The sequence below is a fragment of the Thamnophis elegans genome, chromosome 2, assembly GCF_009769535.1.
Source record: "Thamnophis elegans isolate rThaEle1 chromosome 2, rThaEle1.pri, whole genome shotgun sequence".
In the NCBI taxonomy this organism is placed as follows: Eukaryota; Metazoa; Chordata; class Lepidosauria; order Squamata; family Colubridae; genus Thamnophis; species Thamnophis elegans.
This window is the reverse complement of record NC_045542.1, coordinates 103,215,953-103,232,927: the sequence shown is the minus strand read 5'-3', so window position 1 is coordinate 103,232,927 and position 16,975 is coordinate 103,215,953. Positions and strand designations below refer to the sequence as shown.

The following is a 16,975-nucleotide window of genomic DNA, read 5'->3' as shown; positions in this document are numbered from 1 at the left end:
TTGTTATATTAAAACTTCGATTCCCAAAAACTTGGGTATGGCTAGCTGATGAGAGCTAAATAGCTTGAAATAGATCTATACTAGTCTCCCTTTATTTATTTATCAGCATAAATATAACATATATATATATATATATATATATATATATATATATATATATATATATATATATATATATATATATGTATGTATATATAATTAGATTTTTACAACCCCTGGTAAGCCCCAATTATGGGAGGAAGCTAACTGCTTCCATCATCTGTCAATCGGCTCGTCACAAGAGTCCATCACAAATAAAACAAAACAAAACACAAATATAAATATAAATATATATATATATATATTTGTGTTATTATATATATATATAATATAATATAATATAATATTATATTTCAGTCACTACTATAGCTCTAATTTCATCCATTCCACTTAACTGTTTTTGCTCCTAGGACATGAGACACAATGTATTCAGAGGATGTCAGTGCTTCTGGGATATTGTTTTCCTCAAACACGCTTTGCCAATACTTGACCACATCAACAGCCGAGACCAAATTGGCTTTATAATAGGAGTAACTTCTCAGAAGTCTGTGCCAGAGATTTAGAAGAGTATCTTCAATTCGATGCATTCTAAAATATCCATGGTAAGAGGACAGACACAAAATCTTCCTGTAAAAAACACTATTGAAAGGTGTCATTGCTTCAGAAAAATATCAGTTTTAGGTATAAGCACTGATTCTTCTTTGCAGGACTATTGCAGGGCCTCTGTCAGTAGTCTGATGTAACAGTATACATCACCATGGCACAATATTCTGAACTCATCATTTTTGTAGAGAAGAACATCAGTGTCAGATTCAAATGCTATCTTGTCCTAGTAGAACACTAAGAGATGGAAAGATAAACAAATGAATTTTCTCCAATTCAAAACACGTTTACTTTGCACAGAAAAAAATATACCATCACAGTATCATATATTATGTTAACATGGGTTTTTTTTTACAACTGTATCTTTAGCAATGTTCTTCTGAGCGTGCACCACTCAGGTGGCCATGTTGCTTTCACAGAATACAGCACATTAAAGTCCCCTTCACTTTTCAAATAATTGCATACATAGAAATTGTATGCAATTATTTGCATACAAATAATTGCAATTTCTTACACAGACACATTATATATTATATGAAATAACTGTCAATTGTGGCTTCTCAATACACCAACCTTTTTGGTGTTATGTTATAACCTGTACATTATATAACTTCTAAATGGTTCACACCCATCCCATTTTAACATCTTAACATTTTAATTCTATCAGATCAATTATAGTGAAATAAAATCAAGCATGATCAGCTCTAGCAAATGCTTTTGAAACTTGGCAATCTATCTCTTTTGAATCTAATGAGATTTGCTACACTGTGGGGCCCTCCCAATACTTTATGCTGCATATACTATAGTACACTGTTGAACTGAGCATGTGAGGAATCTTCACTGTCATCACACAAGGCTGTTATTTGTTTAATCACAGATGGCTGCATAAACAAAAACCAGAGCTTTTGTGCCACGCACTAAGCATTATTTCTGAATCATAACAGCTAGATTCACACATTATACTTTAACAAAATTGAGTCTCCTAGCTGAACAGGGTTTGACCAGACACAAAAGGAAGCGCCTCCCTTGTATTTTTCTCATTCTTAAAGGGCAGTTCATTTATTCCATTAAAAAAAAATTACTTATCTTTGTCCTCATTGATTTGCATGGAACTTATAAAATCTGTTAAATAGGTTGTTTATTACAACAGGAGGTCCCAAAGGTGCTTTTTCAAGATGTTTCACTTCTCATCCAAGAAGCTTCTTCAGTTCTTGGATGAGAAGTGAAATGTCTTCAAAGAAAAACTAAGGAAGTCCAGTTGCCTCTTGAAAAAGCATGACAACCATGACCTGGATGACTGAGAATCTCCATAGACATTACAACCGGACCTACAATTATAGAACCTTAATCTGAATCCACTTAATCTTTCGTCATAAACTTTTAAAATCTTTTCTAAGAATCCATCCACATTTTGAAAACTTGCTGGCCTTCGCACAGCATTTGCAAGTACGCGATACAAGTGACCAAAGCGTACGTTATATGAAATCAAACGCAGACACCTTCATACTGAATGAAAGGGGGGGGGGTGCCACATGCGTTTTCTTTGGGCAGACAGAGACTTTCAGCTTTTACCTGTGAAAAGGAAAAGGTGCAAATCTTTGTCGGATGGTGGAGATCAGATGCGCGAGAGGGAACGACGCTTCCGGTGCGAGCGGCAAACGCTTCTGCTCGGCTGCCAACAGCGCCATTGAAACGAGGTTCCGAGGGAGCCAAAGCTCCACCTCTCGAAATGCCCTTGTCCTTTTTTTTTTCGGAGCGCGTTGAACGGGACAAGGGGGACGCCGCGTGGAAACCGGAGGTAATTCTGCTAAAGAAGTTCAGGATTAACGAAAAACTGACGCCACTTTTGAATCGAGTTTGAGTCTTGGGTGCTTCATTTTGATTTTCTTGGCAGGTGGCCCTCTCATACATGTATGCAACGAAACTTCATTTTAATGTCTACCGATTAGTGTACATTTAAAGTGTACAATAAACTTAACTCTAAATCTAAGTCATATATTTATTCCCACCTTAAATTATTATGTGATTTGTTTGGCTGGGTTCAGGGCAAACGAAGACCAACCAATAACACCCCCCCCCCCCAGTAAATCGTTGTTAATAAGCACCCTAAAGCTAAATGTGATCCAGCGTCTTATTTAGCAAAACAAAAATAAGCAAACGATGGCTTGGCAATAGGCATAGTAGACTCAATCCATGGCTTGACCAGATATCATGTTTTGAACCCTGTTTAGTTTTATCCATGGATTAAAAATGTTTTAATGACTTTTTAATGTCATTTGACATTATTTTTAATGACTTTCATTATAGTGCCGAACAGAAACTTCATCGAAGTAGTGATTTCTTATGAAGTATTTGCGGTTTCAAAATTGGAGGGGGGGGGAGGGAGCAGAAATGCTTTCCCCACGTCCATTACACGAGCGATTTTATTGAATAGAATAGAATAGAATAGAATTCTTTATTGGCCAAGTGTGATTGGGCACACAAGGAATTTGTCTTTGGTGCCTATGTCTTCAGTGTACATAAGGAAAATAAAATATATTCATCAAGAATAAAAAGATACAACACTTAGTGATAAGTCAAGGTTACAAATTACATCTATATCCCACACCTTGAACATAATGTAGATGTCCGATTTCCAAAAGGTAGTAAAAAATCATGGTCTCTCCGTGCAGGATGGTGGGTTCATTCCAACAAAAGGAGGCACAGGAAGGGAATCCTCGGGGAGTGACCCACAATCATCCCTAATAATAAGGCCGTGTACCTCCCAAGGTATTATTTTCCCACTGGCCCAACGCGTAACGCTCCTTCGTCTGAGAGTCAACCTGGACCACGTAAATCTCACTTTGCATTCCCGGACTTGGGAGCTTGCAAGTCTCCTCCTCTTTTCTGAGTGACATGCCAACCGGCCCAATCCTTAACCAAAGCGCCGTCCCGTGTTAGCCAATCTCGGAGAAAGGAGAGATCAAAGCAGGAGATTAAGAGGGACAGCGGCAGAAACGGGGTGAGGCTGCTTGTAGCATCCTGGAAAGCACAATGGCACGTCAGACCGTGCCAGCACCCCGGCAGCTATTCATTCCTCTCCGATGCAGGTAATCCGAATTGCAGCAAAGCGGGAGACGCCCCCAGGCAGCCCAGCCTCCAGCAATACAATCCGATTACTGCTGTCCCTTCGGACGGCCATTGAAAGCCTGCTTTAATGAAAGAGGGCCAGGCCAGAGTCTTCCACTCCCTAGGACACGCATCCGCACAACCCATCCTCCTCGCTTGACCTAGGAGTCGGCTTCACTCCTTACATTATAGGCGGGGAGTGAGTCTCAGGCAGGCGCTCTCTTTCCGAAGCCTCCAAAAATAACGAAGGGATTAATCGGGGGGCTGTGGGTAGAAGGGTGGCAGCGAACTTGGCCTGGGAGTATTTTCTCGATCTGAGATGTACCTCTGGGATAAGACCAGGGCTTAATTCCTCTCCACCTTGGCATTATCTCAGTAGGTGCTGATGTCCCTGGCGGAGCCGGGGATATGCAAGGTACACCCAGCAAAGAATTGAGGGCATGGATGGGAACAGAACAGACCATGGGGAGTAGGAGCATCTGTCATCTTGACCAATAAAGGGAGAGCAATCCCCTGCATTGTGCTCTGGAGCTGTCCCCCCACCCCAGCTGCCAATCTAAGTTTCTTTCTTTTCCTCCTGCCCTGTCAAATCTCAGCCCTGGGAAAGAAGAGAGGTGCTAGAGTTACTTCAGACTACTTCCCTCTGCAGGCATTACAATAAGGAAAATTCTGAGTGAGGCCTGACTAAGAATTACTCTTACCCAGACTGCCTGCAGCAAAACTGATCTGACTAGCAAGATAAAGTACGATATAAACTTGGTCATGATCAGTTTTTGGCATGTTTGTTTGAGCCACAGAGGGATTGCATGTTGGGAAAGACAAGTTAAGACAAGTTGTCCAAATTGCCTTTTGTTTTACAGGTTACTACTTTTTAAGGATTAAAGTGCCTAAATTGTGTTAGTTTTGTGTCTTATCCATATCTGTACAGAGGTTGAAGGGTTTGAACTAGCACTGACTTTTGTGAGAAGAGATGTTACGATCATGGTTGAAAGTTCTGTGGATATGTCAGCATGGTTGACAGCTGCAGTGACAACATGGGAATGAAAATAATTAGATAATAAATATGAAGAAATAAATATAAAATGTAACCAAGGCTACGATATCATCCACAATATCATCACATGCTGGCAAAAGAATGCTTAGATTATTCGGTAAACATTAGAATCTTATACGAAAAGGAAAATGCTAAGTTCTCAAGCTGGTTTTGGGAAAGGTTGAAGAACAAGAAACTTATTCTTGATGCACAAAAAATACAAAAGAGAAGGTAGCATGTGCTTCCTAGAAAGTGCCTCAGTTGTGTCAATCATGCCAAACTGTAGGCTGTCTTTTGGAAAATGGGAATTCCAGAACATTTCATTGTCCTCATGAGAAATTAATACACAGGATAGGAAACCATAGTCCAGAAAAAAGTGAAACAGATTGGTTAATAGAGTCTCTGATTAAATAAAGAAGACCAAATTAATGACAATGCATACCATTGAATCAAGCAATCAAGAAATAATCACAGCCAGCACTTAGAATGGCAGCCTTGGAAAATATATTCAGATGCTATGATGTGTTTATCCCAACAAAGATTAGAATTAAACAGGCAGTGATTTCCCCTGTGAGTCTCCGGAAGTTAGATTTTGAAGAATAAAGATAGGGTTTATGTTTTTGAACTTTGGTGTTTGGAGAGGACTCTTGAGAATACCATAGACAACCAAGAAAAAAACCAAATGGATAATTGGATAAATCAACCTAGAATTCTTCCCTAAGACTCAAATGACCAAAGTCATACTGTATATATCTTCTTTTAGACGCAATATGTGAAAACCTAGTTTTCTTGAGCAGTCTATAAAGCTGGAAAAAGTGAAAGGTAAGAGAAAAAGTGTATGCCAGTATCAAGATGGATAAACTCAATTATGGCACTGAGGGGTACACAATTGGTCAGGGACAAATCATTCCAGACAATGAATTATAAGATGCCCAGAGTCATTGACTGGGATGGGCAGCTATAAAAATAGAATAAATAATCAGTCAAGCAATTTTGTAAGGATCGTCCTTTAAGATAGCCATGCATCAAGTTACAAAGTGCATCACTAATGCTTACTTTCTCCTTACTGCATCTTCCTCTTCATTCTGTGTTTTATAACTGCTTTTCAGGTGATCCTCGCAGAGCAAATCAAAGAAAGTAGCTTTGCATATTATCCTTGTCTATATTAATATCATTAATAGATAAAAATAAAATTGAAATCTGTTAAAAATCCAACAAATAGGAAACAAAATCTCTAATAGAGCCATAGAATAGTGTAATAAATAAATAAATCCAGTTACATGTCCTTTGTTTTGCTTTCCCTGACTCTAATTACATTCCAACCTACACAGATGATACTTTTGCAGTAACCCGGTCATATCCTGTAAACTCTAGCAACCTTATAAATACAGATAATCCGAACAGGTTAAATATCTTCCTTGGTGAGTGATTGCCTTGGTTTGAGTAATTATAAATGCACTGATAGGACATCATGGAAATATTAAAAGTCTTCAGAGCTTCTTTTGACACCAACCCAAAGAAATACACATATATCAGCCCTTAGACCAGACAAGAAGCACCAACCATGAGTATTAACATTCTTCTTATAAGCTACAGTAGCAGAATCTTGCAAGTTTGAAAATACATCTCTCCACCCTGCCCCCCTGCTTTTCCCATCCAAGAAACTAGGAAGAATCCCTTCTGAAACGTTTACCAGGTTCCCATGCCTTCTATGGGCTCATCTGCCTCTTATGTGTTGCCTATCTATTGTCTAGTTCCCATTCTGCCTCCTTTACTGTCTCTTCTCTGATTCTTAGTCCTTTGATCATTTGAAACTTGGAATTCTCACTTGTCAACAATCCCAACAAACCTTAGAGTAGTTTTCTTTCTTTTTGCTTCACTGAGTGGTAAAATTAAAATTCAGGAGTGGAGATGCTATGTTCCCCTAAACATCTTGGAGGAAGAATTGAGATATAAATATAATTAATAATAAAGTAGGAGAATGGGAATGTCATAGCAGTATTCCAATATCTAGGGATTTCCAGAAAGAAGAGGGAGTCAATCTATTCTCCAAAGTGCTTGAAGGCAGGACAAGAAGCAATGGATGGAAACTAATCAAGGAGAGAAGCAACCTAGAACTAAGGAGAAATTTCCCAACAGTTAGAACAATTAATCCCTACGACCTATTAGATCCCACAGACTAGGCCTCCTCCAAATTCCATCTACCAGCCAGTGTCGGCTGGCAACTCCTCGGGGGAGGGCCTTCTCTGTGGCTGATCCGGCCCTCTGGAACGATCTCCCTGTTGAGATCAGGACCCTCACCACCCTTCCGGCTTTCCGCAAAGCCACTAAGACCTGGTTGTTCCAGCAGGCCTGGGGCTGAAGAATCTTCTGGCCCCATTCGAATGTTGCGACTGTTGTTATATTTTAATTTGTTTGTCTGTAATTGTTGTTATTTGTACCCCTTCCCCCATGGTTGTTTGCCGCCCTGAGTCTCTCGTGAATAGGGCGGCATACAAGTTGAATAAACCTAACCTAACCTAACCTAATCAGTGGAACAACTTGCCTCCTTAAGTTGTGAATGCTCTAACACTGGAAGTTTTTAAGAAGAGATTGGACAACCATCTGTCTGAAATTGTATAGGGTTTCCTGCCTGAGCAAGGGGTTGGACAAGAAGACCTTCAAGGTCACTTACAACACTGTTATTCTGTATTTATTGGTTAAGCACAAGATAATGACTTTGTAATCTTAGTACAAATACTGGCATTAAACTGGATCCTCAAATATAATTTGTTTAGAAAGAGGAGAGCATCCATTAGTCCAGCAAAAGAGGATGGAAAAGATCAATGCAGCTGGACTTTTGAACAGAATAATGGAATTACACTGTCAGTGTTGAGGTTATGAACTAGGAAGTCCCCAGCTGACTTTCCATCTTGGTCACGTGTAAATATGCTTGACTTTAGGCAAAGAGTATTTTCCTGAGGTTTGCCTCTGTGGTGTAGATACAGAAATGTATACAGTTCAGTGTAAGATAATTTGGGAGGCAAATTATCCCTTTTCTCTCTCTTTTTATGCTTAGGTATTAGTCAACAATAACTTCATTTCAGAAGAGCCATTAAAGATAATAAGTAGAAAAAAATTCCCATCTTGACAGAAGAAGAGAATGATAAGTTCATAACTGAAAAAGAAGAACATTGTGGTTGAAACCATCATTCAAACAAATGGAAAAGAAATAAAGCACTCTGGTTAAAGATGAATTACAGAACACCCACTGTAAGCAATCTGTACCTCAGTGGCACTACCAGGCCTGAGACAGACCATGGGACAACTGTTGATGAGACTGGATCAGAAACTGTTGCAATGACACCTGAACCCAGCAGCTTTATCAGCACCAAAATTCCAGATGTGGTCAGCAATGGCCCAGTCATGGAGACCATGCTGTTGTCCTTTGGCATCATTACTGTTATCGGGTTGGCAGTAGCAGTGGTAAGATTTGAGACTATGTTTGGGAATGTAACTACCAAATTGTATGCCATTTGAGCTTAACCTCTTGAGTTTAAGGTTGCAAAAAAATTCCTGTAGAAGGAATCTGGTCCTTGATTTAACAAAGAATTGTAGTCCCTTTGCAACAATTGTTAAACTAATACATGATTTAGATCAGTTCCCCAAGCTTTTTGGTTTTGTAGACTGGCAAGGGGAGGAGAGGGGATGTTTCCACGTAAGCGGCTGGCAAGCGAGTGTGTGTGTGGGGCGCTTCTCACACAAATGGAGCATATGTGCACGCACTTGTTCACCGCTTGTGCTAGTGGGAATGCACGTGGTCCTGCGCATATTCATCTGCCACTTCTGTGGTCTGATTCCGAATGGCCCAAGACCCAGTAGTGGGTCGGGGCCCATAGGTAGGGGAGCCCTGATTTAGATAAACAGATATAGCCATAAACAGATGTACAGATCATTTAAAGACTTGCTTTCATTTATATTCTCCTACTCTGGATTGACTAGGTGGTCTCTGCTTATATCCTTGTCAATAAAACCTGTGAAAAGAGGCAGAGACTTTCTTGCAGTGGCTCCATTTTAAGAAAGGTTATGCTAGATTGTGTCCCTCTGGTTTGATTTATTTTACAGTCTTAATTTGAAGGTGCAAGTGATTCAATACAGATGTTTTCCTCGGTTGTTAGATATAATTATATCTTGTAACTGTTGTGAAAAAGCCTATTTGGAAAAGCAGTAAAATTTTGTTAAATGATTTTAGCTGTTCAGTAGAATACACTTATGCTAAGATTCCAAATAATTCCTTCACTCTCATTAAGAATAAGAACTGGGCGACAGCAACATTCTTCCCAGTATGCAGGTCCACCATACATGATTACACCTCAAATTAATTGCATTAAAGTGAGCCAGATGTATTAAGTGTGAGTAAGACCCAAGTTCTAGTCCCTTGTCCACCACAGATACCCACTGGGCGACTTTGGCCAATCATTCTTTCTCAGCCCATCCTACTTTACAAAGTTGCTGTAGTACAGGAAGGCTGATATAAATCTAATAAACCAATTCATGTGTTTTCCCAAATCTTATTGCTTGTTTCATAAATTTGTGCATGTGTGTTTGTTACTTTTATATTCTTTCTTTCTGTTCAAGAGCAAAAAGCAACATACATAATCCTTCCCCCCACAACAACATTTTGAAGTGCATTGTGCTGAGAGACAATGACCGTGACCTGCCATGGCTAAGGGCATATGAGATCCAAAGCTGGTCTAACCCCTTAACAACTACACAACTTCTTCCGTTTCAAGTACACATTATAATTATTCAATGCAAAGGATCCCCCTGAAAAATTGCTTATGACACTAACGTTTTTCTAATTTCCCCCCCACCCCACCCCTAGGTTTTGTATATTCGGAAGAGGAAACGGTAAGTGTTCTGTACATATGTGTTAAACAGTTTCTTTATCTCTTGCTAGTATTTGTTTGGCAGAAAGCTCCCTCCAAAAACTTCACATTTAAAACAGCAGAGATTGTTTTTCTCTTCCCAAGTTTAAAAGTAACAATGCATTGATATATGCATATGATATAGGGTTTTTGCTCAGGAGATTTGGTTCCTAAATAGTTACCAAGTAAAACCTGGAAAGTTTAGATTTTCTCTTGGTATGATGCTTCATGTAACGAAACTCTCTCTCTCTCTCTCTCTCCTCCCTATTTCCTGAGTAGACTGGAAAAGTTACGACACCAGCTCATGCCCATGTACAATTTTGATCCTGCAGAAGAACAAGATGAGCTAGAGCAAGAACTGCTGGAGCATGGCAGAGACGCTGCTTCTGTTCAGGCTGCCCAAAGCAAGGTAATAAAGTGGCATGCGAAGCCATGTCTCGTGGCACATGCAGCCTTGTCTGTCTCCCGTGTTTCTGGCGTGCATGTGCATGCAGCGGACAACTATCCTTTGCATGCATGGCAGTGCCAAAAACTAGTATGTGCATGCGTGCCGGCCAGCTGATTGTCAGGTTTGCATGTGAGCCAGAACCCGGAAGTTCGACTTATCCAGAGCACGATCCTTTCATGTGTGCAACAGTGCCAAAAACCAGCCTGTGCATGCAAGCTGGCCAATTAATCGTTGGGTGCGCATGTGTGCTAGAATCCAAAAGTTTGGCTTTTCTGGAGCGCAGCCCCAATGAGCATGAGCACGTGATGTTTCTGTGTGACTTTTTCAGACCTTGGTGCCGAAAGATTTGCCATCACTGCTCTAAGGCAATTTCTCCTACTCTCAAATCTGGAAATTTGTGTGTGGCCCCAAAGATTGCCAAAATCAAAAGCTATACACCTAGAAGACTAGTTTGAGAGGATACTTGTAGGCTAGATGATAGTGAGAGTCTCTCTGCTGCACTTGAAGCTATAGCTATTCTCATATTGCCAGTTTTAGAATTAGATTCTTTTTCTAAATTAAAATATGAAATATAGTAATAGAATCTGAATAATTGATCTCTCACCTACAAACTTTGAAACGTTTCATTCAGTAGATCTATTTTCCTGAGGGCAGAAGAAATGTGGAGAGGTCCTACTCATCACACACAACCATTATACTTTGAAGGGTGGATATCCTGGGAAGTTTTGGGTATATTAGGACTGTTCAGGGCCAGAATGTGAGAGGGTTTACTGCCTAATTCTGACAGAAATGAAAAGTAACAGAAAGACAGAAGCTCAGTTAATTTCCATTAGAACATGTATGATGAACATCCAGATGTTGCTGAACCCCAATTCCTAGGAGATCTCTCTGGTGTGACCAAGCTATGAGATGCTAAGAGTTGAAGATCTACAACATATGGAGGGCCATAGATTCCTCAGTGGTCCCAAAGAGCAAATATTGGAGGACTACACTGTGGAACAAAAGGTTGCCTTGAGTAGCCTTGGAGTCAAAAACAACCACTCCCTGATATTTAATGTGAAATGCTGTTGGGATATAAAGGGATTGAGTCCTGTTCCTATTGGTATCCTAAAAGAAGAATGAAGATAAGAGAACAGAGCTGCACCTCATTAGGAAATAGATAATAGTTTATTGTAATATATAAATATATAATGAATAATACAGATATCAGTGTTGCCAGATTCTGGGACCTCCTCTATAGAGAGTCATACTATAATGTAAATAGGTCTTCTTCTGGAAGTCTCTGTGTAACATTCTTGCTCCCCCTCTTTATTTCCCTTCCTTATCCTTTGTTCTAAAGCTCTAAAACATTTAGAGCTTTATTTACAGAAAACACCCAGTTACTGATTCATATAAATATATGAAATTAAAATAGTTATCAATAGCTCCTTAACATTTGTTAGAATGATTCCTTCTTGCTAAAGATACTGAAGATGAGTTGCAAGTTGTTTTTTATTACTACGGGGCGTCCTCGGGTTACAATGGCAATTGGGATACTATCTAAGTGATATGGTTGTAAAGTGTGACATCGCATGATCTCATTGTTTGCCGATGACAATCCTGGAAATCCCAGTTGCTATCATAATACTAGGACTATGAGGATCATTAAGCAAAGACCTCTCGTGACCACAATATGGGAAGAAGAAGCAATCCCAGAGAAGCAGGTCAGCAGGTGAGAATTAACAAATAGGGGGTGAGTAGGACAGGTGGATGTTGCTGGGAGAAATTAGAACATGGGTAGCTGGGTGGGTGGTTGCTGTGGGCAGGTGCTACAAAATGCAGGTGGGTGGATGGGTGAGTGCTGTGGGCAGGTACTACAGAGCATACCTGTGTAAGCTCTTCTCATTTAGCATTGTTGTAATTGAACGGTCACTGAACAAGTGGTCATAACTTGAGAAATATCTGTAGTTACATAATGCTAAAATGCATCTTTATAAAAATATAGCATACACTTTTGTCAACAGGATTTTTATTCCCATGTTTTATTTCTTTAAATCCAGTAGTGGCATGTTTATTAATGTGTAATACTTTGCAATTTTGGGAGAATGGCATGAAAATGAAATAAATGCATTTCTTACAAATCTGTTTCTCTCTCCCTCCCCATTTTTTTTTTGTGCTCTTGTTGTAGGCAAATCAAGGTGTTCTCCAGAGACCCAGTCGTCTTGTGTTCACAGATGTTGCGAATGCCATCAGTGCATGAAGAATACAGGAAGATGACACCAGCCAGTTAGCAAGCTACTGTGGGTAGTGATTATCAATTCTCGTTGGGGGAAAGAGCGCACGAACCAAGACTGCCAGTGCTCCTTTGCCAAGAAACTGCCCAATGCTGCAGAGTTTGATTGGCAATGTTGCAGGTACCAAGTAATGTATGATAGAAGATGAGAGGTTATTTATAGATACAATGATTGGAACGAATATAGTAACAGGCTTTGGAAATAATAGCATCAATTCCTAAGGCCTTCCTTCCCTGAGATATTGACAAAGATATCTAGACTAGAGTTTGAGACTGCAGATTCAGCTAGGGCCATACTATGCAGTAGACCCAAAATATGATCCTGTTGGTTTAACTCCTAGGAACCTGGAATGTATGAAGTTGTCAACATATATTGGTGTCATCCCATCTCATTTTCTCTGGTGCAGTAAAAGCTGCCCTTCAGTATAATCGTAAGAGTTAGCTGTTGTCTTTCCATTAGATTTCTACAATGTAAGGTGTTCTACTAGCTGGTTTTTGAGGAGGGATAACCTGGAATGAAGGTACTGCTAATAGTAACCTCTGTGTCTTAACAGAGGAGGGAAACCTCACAGGGCATAATGATCACCTCTTCTAACACTAATTCTTATTATAGGGGAAGAATCTTAGAAATAAGAACAATGAAGCTAACTTGTAAATCCTGAGATGATTCACTCCAGTCAGTATTGGCTGAAATGAATTTTTTTTAAAAAGAAAGAAAAATGAAGTTGTATTTGGAAAAATAGTGTTATATATGCATGTTCTTGCATATATTAAATAATCAGAAATCCCCACATTTCCATATTGAATGGGCTAATAACTCATTTGAACTCCATGGGAAAGTCTCAACACTTTTTAACCTTGAAAATAAGAGCAGTTCTAAATGGAGATAATGCACTTATTTTACAATTTAAGGGGAAAATGCATCTGCCTACCTAGCTTATTTGTTTATTCCATCCCTATGGCTAAGACCATTTTGCTTATCCCATTGGCAGCTGGGTAGAGTGCCGAGTTACTTATTTATTAAGCTAATTTATTTTCTTCCAGTCACTAAAAATGAATATTTATTTATTTACTTTATTTATTTCAGTTCAGTAGCTGCCCAGCTCAACAAGGGACTCTGGGCAGTGTACCATTTACAAGAGATTTGGGCACAGAATTTGGATTTTGTTTTGTTCCAGTTTGGAAATGAGAGGCAGGGGGATTTGGGAATTGGGTGCAAGGAAGAAAGGACAGCAAACGATAATTGCACAGATGCCAAGAGGCCTGTGCTAAGCAAAGGCCCTTGTTAAAGAAAAGCTTTGCATTTTTAAAAATGGATTAGTGAAAACAATTGGGAACAAGTTTTATTTACATTTATCTACCCCCCCCCCCCCGCCCCGTGATGGCACAGATCCTCAGGAACCTGCAAGAGCAGCCAGTATCTGTGTTATACTTTGTCTTGTGGCATGGTGGCGACTCTGTCTGTTTCTGGAGCTGCCACTTATATTTACGTTTACATTGGATTTCTATCCTGTCTTTCTATTGCTTTGTCCAGGAAGGCAAACAAAAGAGCCATTACAATAAAGGGCTAAAACAAATCAATAAAAAGAAAGGGAGAAAAAAAAAATCTGGGACACAAAAGAAATCACTGTAGAGAAAATAATTCCTGATGAAAAATTGGAACGCTGGGTGAACAGTTACAGCCTAATTATGTGTTCTGTGTACAAAAAAAACCCCAAACAAAATTTCAATTCTAGCAAGTCAACTTCCCCTCCTGTTAACCATCCCTGCTGTGAAAACTAATGTTAAATATCTATGCATGTTTATCTATTGTAGTTTCAGTGCAACGGAGATGGGGGAAGGAGAGCTCATTCCCCCTCTCCCTCTTGCAAAGAATCGGATCACGGATGTTGCTTCAGAGTGTCTTGTCTTTCAGAGCCTGGGCAGGGGTTATATGCGTGACATAAATCCATTTGCTTTGGCAGTCGCTAAAAGAAACCACCTGGTGAAGAATCAGTAAGGATAACAGGCCACAATAATGGGTTCCAGCTACAAGAGGTAAATGAGAAACAGTACGAAGGAGAGTGTTTGTGGGCACTTACACCCTTTCCAACAGATTTTGGAACCCAACCACAAGCCCCTGGCAGAATGCTTACATTTATCCGGTGCTAATCAAGGCAGAAAAAAGTGCAGATTAAGTACAAATGAGATTTCATGCAGTGATGCAATATGTCTGTGTGTCTCTTGTGTGTTTTGCCGGCAGTTCTTTTTTTGTGTGTGTGTTCTCAAGATTGTAAATTATCTGCCATCTCTTCTCAAAAGGAACATTTTAAAAATGTTTCTCAATCCAGTTCTTCCTTGAATTTTGTGGGAAACTGTAAATCATACAAGACCAAATCTGTATGATATATGCATAACTTTTGGCTGTCACACCAATGAGTTAATGGCATGATATATGTGGTGCAGGTATCTCTATATATCAATGCTATTGCTGTCCTGTCACCTCATTTTTTTTTCTGTGCATGCATTTTGACAGAAGTGATTTTCTCTGCAACCACAGAGCAATTCTGTAGAAGTTTATTATACCGCACATGTGTTAATACAGTGATTAACTCCAAAAAATATACCTCTTAACCAAGTTAGCTCCTCCTCCCCCTCCCCCAGGACTCCACCCCTTGAAAGATAGGGATCACACATGTAAGAAGGAAGGTGTGATAAAACCTTCCTTAGTCAAAATGAATTCTTTAAGAACAATTGCAAAGATATGAGTAACAATTTCTTCTGTCCCATTCATTCTTTAAAAAAAAATTCAAATGACTCCTAAGGACCCAGATGAATCTACGATCCTCAGTTAACCAGTTTCTCCAACTCAAATCAATAAGCTAGAACCCAGACTTTGTGCAATTCTGCAGAAAATGCCTGGGGAAATTGTGAGTTTCTAGGCATTGGTGGATTCCAGTTCCCCTTGTCCCTGGAAAATGTCTAGGGAGATAGTGGTTCCTCAACACTGTTATAGAGAAGCTGCTGGTAAAAAAAAAAGGATATTAAAGGAGCAATTCTTATTTTGGGCAGCCGTAATTTTGCTTCACTGACCACAGTGCAGTTGCTGGTCCACCACGCATACCTGCACTAGATCCTGCCATTTTGAGACCTTTTCGTTTGCATTCCAATTAGTTGATTGCTGATATTGCACATGAAACTTTTGGCCAGTTTCTTTACAGGCAATAGCTATGCCAATTCTTTAGCCATCTCTAAACTAAACTTACAGCTGGCAGATATGGTGAAAATACAACTCCTTAGAAATTGTGGGAGTTTCTGCACCAAAATAATTGATGTGCTCCAGGTTGCCAAAGGCTGCTCTGTGCTTTGCAATGCTGCCACTGCTAAATAACAATCAGGTTTATTTCCTTCTGGTTTCTGTTTCTCAGTGGCAGGATTGTCTCTCTCTTTCAATCACTATCATTAGAAATGCAAAAGATGCAAAAAACAAAAAAACAAAACTGGAAAATATGTTTTTGTAAATGCAGCAAGATGTTCAATGAAGTGCCATTAATGGAAATCCTTCAGTTCTCAGACACTTTAAATCACGGAGGCTGAATGATTAATTTAGTGCGTATTTGGTACAACCCTGCACTTTTGGTCCACGGATTATTTCTGTATGATTCAGTAAGTCCGTATGAATGAATATGAGTAGAGAAAGGGCTGTTCCCTTGGCTCAGCAAACTTCATTCTGTGGTGCAGCCTCTCTGATTGTATTGTATCCCTGATGACTTAAGAGAGGAATGCAGAGATTTTGTCAGGGTTCTTCTACCACAGTATTCTAATGCAATAGCCCTTTCTAACATGTACTCGGATAACTATGACAATATGTTCTTGTATTTGAGATGTTATTAAAATATTTATGTGAAACCAAGAATTTTATTGGGGAACCCTCTCCCCTTCATTTTGCTTGATCCTACAAACGTTCACTCCGTAAGAGGGCACAATTGTCTTGTCTGGGGCACAATTGACTTTTCATAACATTGAAAACCATAACATGCAGCAGAATGTCACAAGCTAAGCAGAAAGGCACTTCCTTCCTTTTCTCCATGCCAGGGGTATCAAACTCCCATAGTCACATTGTCGTCATGTGACATATCATGATTCTCCCCCCTCTTCCTTAAACTGGGGTTGGCATGGCCAGTGCATGACGGGTTGGCATGGCCAGTGAATGATGGAACTGGATATAATGAAAAGAAGGACTAGGGGAGACATGATAGCAGTGTTCCAATATCTTAGGGGCTGTCACAAAGAAGAGGGAGTCAAACTTTTCTCCAAAGCACCCGAGGGAAGCAATGGGTGGAAACTAATCAAAGAGAGAAGCAACTTAGAACTGAGGAGAAATTTCCTGACGGTTAGAACAATCAGTGGGACAACTTCCCTCCAGAAGTTGTGAATGCTGGAGAGCACTCCTTTTAAAGAGGAGATTGGATAACCATTTGTCTGAAGCAGTGTAGGGTTTCCTGCCTAAGCAGGGGATTGGACTAGAAGGCCTCCAAGGTCCCCTTGTCAGGTTTCTGAAAGATGCCCTAATTGATTCATGAGCC

The 16,975-nt window shown here is 39.7% G+C and overlaps 2 protein-coding genes across 3 annotated transcripts in view; one reads left to right on the top strand and one right to left on the bottom strand.

The window, feature by feature from the left end:
- The window catches only part of HEMK1 (HemK methyltransferase family member 1), a 62,693-nt gene extending 60,338 nt beyond the window's left edge, over positions 1-2,355 (bottom strand). For both annotated transcript variants that reach the window (XM_032209140.1, XM_032209139.1), the window contains exons 1-2: positions 2,215-2,355; positions 435-879 (exon numbers count right to left, since the gene is read on the bottom strand). In XM_032209140.1, the coding sequence (XP_032065031.1) occupies positions 435-695 (261 nt within the window). In that variant the 5' untranslated portion in view covers positions 696-879; positions 2,215-2,355. The remainder of the gene's footprint in view (positions 1-434; positions 880-2,214) is intronic.
- A 1,247-nt stretch (positions 2,356-3,602) lies between these two features.
- On the top strand, positions 3,603-14,410 carry C2H3orf18 (chromosome 2 C3orf18 homolog). Its single transcript, XM_032208868.1, has 5 exons — positions 3,603-3,731; positions 7,842-8,248; positions 9,648-9,673; positions 9,970-10,099; positions 12,306-14,410. The coding sequence occupies exons 2-5, from the start codon at positions 8,015-8,017 to the stop codon at positions 12,375-12,377; spliced, it is 462 nt and encodes a 153-aa protein (XP_032064759.1). The 5' UTR covers positions 3,603-3,731; positions 7,842-8,014; the 3' UTR covers positions 12,378-14,410.
- Positions 14,411-16,975: the final 2,565 nt, after the last annotated feature.

Coding starts and splice junctions, on each gene's coding strand:
- C2H3orf18 (XM_032208868.1), top strand. CDS start 8,015: ATGAATTACAGAACACCCACTGTAAGCAATCTGTACCTCAGTGGCACT. Junction 8,249..9,647: donor TCGGGTTGGCAGTAGCAGTG/GTAAGATTTGAG, acceptor CCCCACCCCTAG/GTTTTGTATATTCGGAAGAG. Junction 9,674..9,969: donor TATATTCGGAAGAGGAAACG/GTAAGTGTTCTG, acceptor TTTCCTGAGTAG/ACTGGAAAAGTTACGACACC.